Source organism: Tachyglossus aculeatus, chromosome 2 (assembly GCF_015852505.1).
Source record: "Tachyglossus aculeatus isolate mTacAcu1 chromosome 2, mTacAcu1.pri, whole genome shotgun sequence".
Lineage (NCBI taxonomy): Eukaryota > Metazoa > Chordata > Mammalia > Monotremata > Tachyglossidae > Tachyglossus > Tachyglossus aculeatus.
Window position 1 is genome coordinate 135,343,161 of NC_052067.1, and position 8,715 is coordinate 135,351,875.

At 47.2% G+C, this 8,715-nt stretch overlaps 2 protein-coding genes across 2 annotated transcripts; one reads left to right on the plus strand and one right to left on the minus strand.

Annotated features, from left to right (window-relative positions):
• The first annotated feature begins 3,358 nt into the window (after positions 1-3,358).
• Positions 3,359-4,306, plus strand: LOC119942959 (olfactory receptor 56A1-like). The gene has a single exon (XM_038763979.1). The coding sequence runs from the start codon at positions 3,359-3,361 to the stop codon at positions 4,304-4,306; it is 948 nt and encodes a 315-aa protein (XP_038619907.1).
• A 3,446-nt stretch (positions 4,307-7,752) lies between these two features.
• LOC119942975 (olfactory receptor 52E2-like) lies at positions 7,753-8,715 on the minus strand. Its single transcript, XM_038763980.1, has one exon. It carries the CDS (start codon positions 8,713-8,715, stop codon positions 7,753-7,755), a length of 963 nt encoding a protein of 320 aa, XP_038619908.1.

Sequence of the window (8,715 nt, forward strand, 5' to 3'; positions counted from 1 at the left end):
CTTTCCCCAATTATTTCACAATGACCCAACAGTTATGCTTCACATCTATGCTGTCTATTCCTATCCTCAGCACTTATGCCCTCTATATTTTTTAATGGTATTTTTTAAGCATTTACTATGTGCCAACCACTGTACTAAGCATGGGGTAGGTATAACCCAGTGCTTAGAACAGTGCTTGGCACATAGTAAGTGCTTAACCAACACCATCATTATTGTTATTATTATAAACTAATCGAGTTGGACAGAGTCCAGGTCCCACATGAGGCAGTCTTAATCCCCATTTTACAGATTAGGTAATGGAGGTGCAGAGAAGTAAAGTGACTTCCCCAAGGTCACCCATAAGCCAAGTGGCAGAATCAGGATTGGAACCCAGGTCCTCAGACTCCCAGGTCTGTTCTCCTTCTGCTAGGTCACATCGCTTCCCCTTTGTTTATACCATTATTCATTAAGCTAATTTATCCCAATATATTTGCCGTACTACCCTTCTTTCCACCACCACTATCTGTAGTAATTTTTGTCCATTTGACTTCCTCAAAGTTGAGCAGTTTGAGGGAAGACAACACTTGTTTAGTCTCTGCTGTCCTCTCCCAAGTGCTTAGTATACACTCTATATTAAATGGGCCCTCCACAAATATCATCGATTGATTGATGATTGATCAATTCTAAACTAAGATTACTATGGGCAGGGAATGTGTCTACCAAATCTGTTGTATTGCACTCTCCCAAGTGCTTAGTTCAGTGCTCTGTGCACAGTAAGTGTTCAATAAATTCCATTAATTGATTGATTGATTGCCTGTATTTTAAGCAGGAGAGGTTTCTTTTTCATGCTGAGTCTGATATTTTTAAAGTTACCCATTTGAGCTATAAGGAAGCAGAACAGAAAAGATAGCAAGGTCCAATTGAAGGGAGTTAGGTCTTTGTAGTTAGTTCAATCGTGCTGAAGAGAAGCTAATTCCTTAATCTGCTTCAATAATAATAATAATAATAATAATGACATTTATTAAGCTCTTACTATGTGCAAAGCACTGTTCTAAGTGCTGGGGAGGTTACAAGGTGATCAGGTTGCCTCACAGGGGGCTCACAGTCTTAATCCCCATTTTACAGATGAGGTAACTGAGGCACAGAGAACGTAAGTGACTTGCCCAAAGTCACACAGCTGACAAGTGGCGGAGCCGGTGTTCGAACCCATGATCTCTGACTTCAAAGCCTGGGCTGTTTCCACTGAGCCATGCTGCTTCTCAATAGCTTATGTTTGCCCACTAATAAGCTTTCATATCAGTTATATATGAGTGGTTGCCCTCACATTCATTGAGCACTTACTACTGTGTGCAGAGCACTGTATTAAATGCTTGGAAAATACAATTCAGTAATAAAGAGAGACTATCCCTGCCCACAAAGGGCTTACAGTTTAGAAGGGGGAAAACAGACATCAAAACAAGTAAACAGGCATCAATATAAATAAATAAAATTATAGATATGTACACATCAAAGCAAGTATATAGGCATCAGTAGAAATAAATAGAATTATGCATATATACATAAATGCATAAGTGCTGTGGGGTGTGGAGAGGGAACCGACGAGCAAAAGGAGTGAGTTGAGGTGATGCATACAGGAGGAGGAGCTGAGAAAAAGGAGGGCTTAGACTTGGAAGGCCTCTTGGTGGAGGTGAGCCTTCAGTAGGGCTGTGAAGGGGGGAAAGAGTGACCTTTTGGCAGATTTGAAGAGGGAGGGAATTCCAGGCCAGAGCTAGGACATGGGCCAGGGGTAGACGGCAGGACAGGTGAGATCAAGGCACAGTGAGAAGGTTAGCTCCAGAAGAGCGGAGTGTGCAGGCTGGGCTGTAGAAGGAGAGAAGGGGGCAGCTCTGTGATTGTTGAGGTGGTCCTAGTGCCTGGATTCCCCCAAAAAGTGCTCCGTGGTGTGAGTGGTCTGATGGTGCTCCTTTCCAGAGAACCACACTTGTGCTCACCCAAGTGCTTAGTATGGTGCTCTCCACACAGTAAACATTCAATAAATACCATTATATTAATAGTAACTAATAATAATAACTCTAGTATTCGTTAAGCACTTATTATGTGCCAGGCACTGTAGGAAGCACTGGGGTAGATACAAGAAAATTGAGTTGGACTCAGTCCTTGTCCATGTGGGTCCCACAGCCTCAATTCCCATTTTACAGATAAGGTAACTGAGGCACAGAGAAGTGAAATGCCCTCAAATGTGCAGTCATCTTATTAGTGTAATAGTGACTCTCTCCCATGCCACTGCTCCCCAGTACAGGTGAGTTTTGACTTAGAGTAGATTGCCCTCTACCCATTACATGCTTAGGAATTGAATGGATATGCCTCTCCCTCCCATAGCCAAAACTGGTAGAGTACTTGAAACTCTCATTCATTCATTCATTCAATCGTATTTATTGAGCATTTACTGTGTACAGAGCACTGTATTAAGCACTTGGGAAGTACAAGTTGGCAACATATAGAGATGGTCCCTACCCAACAGTGGTCTCACAATCTAGAAGGGGGGACAGACAACAAAACAAAACATATTAACAAAATCAAATAAATAGAATAGTAAATTCTGAGGGGGCATAAAACACTGTACTGAACATCTATTGTGTGCAGGGTACTGGCCTGATTGTCTACAACTACTGTATGTAGTGCACTGGATTCAGCACCTCCTGTGTCTACCAATATGTCTAGCAAACTGTTAGAATTGCAGTCTTCCAAGTGCTTAGTACAGTGTTCTCCATACAGTACGTATTCTATAAATGCCATAATACTAATAATAAATAATAATAATAATTATAATTGTGATATTTGTTAAGTGCTTACTATATGCCAGGCGTTGTACTAAGTGCTGGGGTAACCGAATACAAGCAAATAGGGTTGGGAAGGGTACCTGTCTCATGTGGGTCTTACAGTCTCAATCCCTATTTTACAGATGAGGTTACTGAGGCCAAGAAAAGTAAGTGACTTGCCCAAGGTCACACAGCAGACAAGCAGCAGAGTCGAGATTAGAAACCATAACCTCCAGACTTTCAGGCCGGTGCTCTATTCACTGCACCATGCTGCTTCTCATACGACTGATTGATTGACACTGTGAGCCAAGTGCTGAACTGGTAGACACTGTGTGCATAGCAAAAGGAATAAATACAATATGAGTTAGAGATGCAATGCTCAGGAACCAAGGAGGGAGTTACTGTGGAAGATTCAGCTTGGGCACAGGAGACCCAGAAGCAGAAGTGGGCAAGTCACTGAACCACTGGGTTATCTGTGGCTAAGGCAAATGAGGAACTTAAATCTGTCTCTGCTCACCAAGGTTCTCGGGAAGAAGCCTGCTCCACTCAGCTGTTCTGCCATGTCATCTCTCAGCAACAACTCCTTCACTCAGCCCTCCGAATTCTACCTCATGTGCCTCCCTGGGGCCCGGAGCCATCAGCTCGGGCTCTCCGTGATCCTTGCCCTGCTCTTCATCGTGTCCCTGGGGGCAAATGCTTTGCTCCTGATGACCATCTGGCTGGAGAAGTCTCTGCACCAGCCCCTGTACTACCTCCTCAGCCTCCTCTCCCTCCTGGACCTCAGTCTCTGTCTCACTGTCATCCCCAAGGTCTTGGCCATCTTCTGGTTGGGCTGGTGGTCCATCAGCTTTGCAAGCTGCTTCTTGCAGATGTTCATCATGAACAGTTTCTTGTGCATGGAGTCCGCTACCTTCTTGGTCATGGCCTATGACCGCTACCTGGCCATCTGTCACCCGCTGCGGTACCCATCCATCGTCACTGACCGCTTTGTGGCTAAGGCAGCCATCTTCATCGTGGCTCGCAACTTCCTGCTCCTGGTACCTATCCCCATCCTCTCTGCCCGGCTACATTACTGCGGGAACACCACCATTAGTAACTGTATTTGTGCCAACCTTTCTGTGTCGAAGCTGTCCTGTGGAAATATTACCCTCAACCAACTCTACCAGTTTTCTGTGGGCTGGACCCTGCTGGGCTCGGACCTGGTCCTCATCATCCTCTCCTATGCCTTCATCCTGCGTGCCGTGCTGCGTCTGAAGGCTGAGAGGGCAGCAGCCAAGGCCCTGAGCACCTGCGGGTCCCATCTCATCCTCATCCTCTTCTTCAGTACCATCCTGCTGGTCCTGGTTCTCACTAATGTGGTCAAGAAGAGAGTCCATGCCAACATCCCCGTCCTCCTCAATGTCCTGCACCACGTCATCCCCGCTGCCCTGAACCCCATTGTCTATGGGGTGCGGACCAAGGAGATCAAGGAGGGGATCAACAGGGTCTTGAGGAAGGCTAGGGGCTGAGAGGGTAGGGAGGACACCCCTTGGAAGCTGAGAGGCAAAACAGCTGGACAGATGGGGAGGGGGAAATTCGGGGGGATCAAGTTCTCATCTTGTACCTGAGCCTGATGCACTCTGTGATCCTGGATGAGAAGCTCTCCCAATCAGTGCCTCAGGTCTTACCATGTAGTTGTTCTTAGATTAAATACTTACAATGTGTCAAAAACTGGTTGGACCTGGGATTGTTTCAAGATAATAATAATCATAATTGTGGCTATTCGTTAGTGCTTACTATGTGCCAAGCAGTGTACTAAGCGCTGGGGAAGGCACAAGATAATCAGGCCCCACAAGGGGCTCACAGGCTAAGTAGGAGGGAGAACAGGTATTGAATCCCCATTTTGCAGATGAGGAAACTGAGGTCAAGTGAAGTTAAGTGACTTACCCAAGGTCACTTGGCAGGTAAGTGGCAGAACAGAAATTAGAACCTAGGTCCTTTGACTCTCAGGTCCAGGCTTTTTCCACTAGAACTCTTTGCTTCAAGATAATCAGATCAGCAGCCAGGACACCCTGGGGTCACAGTCTAAGATGGAGGGAGAGCGAGCAGGTATCATATCCCCTTTTCCATATGAAAGTATTGAGGCCCAGGAAGGGTAAATGATTTGTCTGAGTTCAAGGAGCAGGGCAGTGGCAGAGCTAGATTAGAACTCAGATCTCCTAAGAAAAGGTCCCATGTCCTTTCAAGTAGCCCGCCCAGTACTCCCCAGTCTTCACTCTAAATTCCTTCCAAGCTCAACTTTTTCTGATATCTCTTGCTCTCAACTCTCCTGACCTTGACCCCTTTCTCACACCCTCTCCCCTGCCTAGACTTCCATCCTCCTTCAAATCTACGAGATCAGAGATCTACCCCATCTTTGAAGCCTGAAATTCCAATTTCTCCAGTAAGCTTTCTCTAATTAATTTCCAGCCCCCAGATCATGTCAAGACAGAAGTCACTTATGCTGATATAACAACCCTCAGCCTTTTAGTATATATTACTTCATTCCTCCTTTATTCATTCATTCATTTAATCGTAGTTATTGAGCGCTTACTGTGTGCAGAACACTGTACTAAGCGCTTGGGAAGTACAAGTTGTCAACATATAGAGATGGTCCCTACCCAACAACGGGCTCACAGTCTAGAAGGGGGAGACAGACAACTAAACAAAACATGTAGGCAGGTGTCAAAGCTATATGCACATCATTAAGAAAATAAATAGAATAGTAAATATGTACAAGTAAAGTAAACAGAGTAATAAATATGTACAAATATATACAAGTGCTCTGGGGAGGGGAAGGATGTAGGGCAGGGGGGAAAAAGGGGGTTCAGTCTGGGAAGTCCTCCTGGAGGAGGTGAGCTCTCAGTAAGGCTTTGAAGGGAGGAAGAGAGCTAGCTTGGCGGATGTGAGGAGGGAGGGAATTCCAGGACAAGGGAAGGATGTGGGCCAGGGGTCTACAGCAGGACAGGCAAGAATGAGGCACAGTGAGGAGGTTAGTGGCAGAAGAGCAGAATGTGAGGGCTGGGCTGTAGAAGGAGAGAAGGGAGGTGAGCTAGGAGGGGGTGAGGTGATGGAGAGCCTTAAAGCTGGGAGTGAGGAGTTTTTGCTTGATTTGTAGGTTGACAGGCAACCACTGGAGATTTTTGAGGAGGGGCATGACTTGCCTAGAGGCTTCTGTACAAAGATAATCCCGGAAGCAGAGTGAAGTATAGACTGAAGCAGGGAGAGACAAGAGAATGGGAGATCAGAGAAGAGGCTGATGCAGTAATCCAGTCGGGATAGGATGAGAGCTTGAACCAGCAAGGTAGCAGTTTGGGAGGAGAGGAAAAGGTGGATCTTGGTGATGTTGTGGAGATTAGACCGGCAGGTTTTGGTGAAAGATTGGATGTGTGGGGTGAATGAGAAAGCAGAGTCGAGATTGACACCAAGGTTGCGGGCCTGTGAGACAGGAAGGATGGTAGCGCCGTCTACAGTGATGGGAAAGTCAGGGAGAGGACAGGGCTTGGGAGGGAAGATAAGGAGGAGTTCAGCCTTGGACATACTGAGTTTTACATGGTGGGTGGACATCCAGGTGGAGATGTCCTGAAGACAGAAGGAGTTATGAGCCTGGAGGGAGGGAGAGAGAGCAGGGGCAGAGATGTAGATTTGGGTGTCATCAGCATAGAGATGATAGTTGAAGCTGTGGGAGTGAATGATGATGATGGTATTTGTGAAGTGCTTACTATGTGCAAAACACTGTTCTAAGCACTGGGGGAATACAAGGTCATCAGATTGTCCCCCGTGGGGCTCACAGGCTTCATCCCCATTTTACAGATGAGGGAACTGAGGAAGAGAGAGAAATAATAATAATAATAATAATAATAATAATAATAATAATAATAATAATAATAATGGTGTTCGGTGAGTGCTTACTACATGCCAAGCACTGTTCTAAGTGCTGGGGAGATACAAGGTCATTGGGTTGTCCCCCGTGGGGCTCATAGTCTTCATCCCCATTTTACAGATGAGGTAACTGAGGCCCAGAGAAGTGAAGTGACTTGCCCAAGGTCACAAAGCAGACAAGTGGAGGAGAGGGGATTTGAACCCATGACCTCTAACTCCCAAGCCCGGGCTCTTGCCACTGAGCCATAGCTTGTAAGTGCGCTGTGGGGCTGGAAGCAGGGGGATGACTTCAGGGAGCACGTCGACCGGATGTATTTTTTGAGTGCCTACCGCATGTGGAGCCCTGTGCTAAGCAGTTGGGGGAGGCCGTGGTCCCCTCACTGAGTTCACCAAGGATGTGAATGTAGATAGAGAACAGGAGGGGACCAAGAACCCCTTCCCAACCATTCATCGACAGCTGGAAGAACCAAACGTAAGACACAGATGGAAAGAAAACTTTTTTTTTTTACTATCACCGCCCTCCTCCAATAATTAGGGAGCCTCTACTTAGTGCTTGTGGGTCTGTGGCCATCCCTAGAGTGGGGGCTGCTAGAGGTGGATCCCTGTGAACCTGTGTATTGTCCCCATGATTGGAATGACTTTCCAAAATAAAACACATACGTCCACACTGCTAGAAACATCAACAGGTATCCATGGGGGATGTGGAACATAACCATCTTGGTAAGTGCTGAAAAGTTACCACAACGTCATAGTTCAGAGGGGGAAACACAGGAGGAGGGAATGGAGGAGGGAAGAGAAGGAGCAGCGGGAATTGGAGAGGTAACATGGGCAGCGGGAGGGAGCTTGTAATTTTTACCACAGGAGATGTGTTTCCACATATTGCTGCAACCTCTAGACAGGTCTCAGCTGTATCATGTAAGTCCTCCAGTGGCAGGTCTTCCCTCACTTCCTCTGAAGTTCTTACTACATTCCTGCATACACACACACATCTCTCTTCGCTCATCCACATACTCACCTACATTCACCTCCCCCAAATGGAAGCCAGTCGGTGAACCTAGTGGAACTGAAGTGAGTTGCCTCTCTTCTTCCTGAAAGTTCTCAGGATGCTCTCGCGAATCTGCTTGGTCTTCACACCATAGATGATTGTGTTGAGCATGGGCGGCAGGACAACATAGAAATTTGCCAGCAGGATGTGGACAAAGCGGGGGATGTGGTGGCCAAAGCGGTGGGTCAGGAAGGAGAACAGCGCTGGCGTGTAGAACACCAACATGACACTGACATGGGAGCCACAGGTGGTGAAGGCTTTGACCTGGATGTCTTTGGTGGGAGGTCTCAAGACTGCCCGGAGAATCAGGGAATAGGACAGCCCAATCAAGACTAAGTCCACGGCAAGGATCAGCAGGGCTCCAGTTAGTCCATACACAACATTTACTCTGATATCTGAGCATGCCAGCTTGGCGATGCCCATGTGCTCACAGTAGGAGTGAGGGAGAATGGTGGTTTTGCAGAAGTGTAGTCGCTTGATGAGCAAGATGAAAGGAAGGATGATCAGCAGAGACCTCACGAGGACTGTCAGTCCCAGCTTGACCACGAGCCCATCGGTCAAGATCACTCTGCATCTAAGTGGGTGGCAGATGGCTATATAGCAATCGAACGCCATAGCCACCAGGATCCCGGATTCCACCGCTGTAAGCAAGTGTATAAAAACCATCTGGGCGATGCAGGAGTCGAAGCTGATCTCTCTAGCCTGGAACCACATGATGGCGAGCATCTTGGGGATGGTTGCCGAAGACAGCAAGATGTCGGTGGTTGCCAGGAAGCAGAGGAAGAAGAACATGGGGGAGTGGAGTCCAGGCTCCCTCCCAATTACCAGGAGCATGATGCCATTGCCTGCTAGGGCTGTGATGTACATGAGACAGATGGCAAAAGCGATCCAGATGTGGGCCGCCTCCAGGCCCGGGATGCCCAGCAGGATAAACGAGGCTGGGTGGTGGCTGCTCTGGTTGGGAGCCAACAT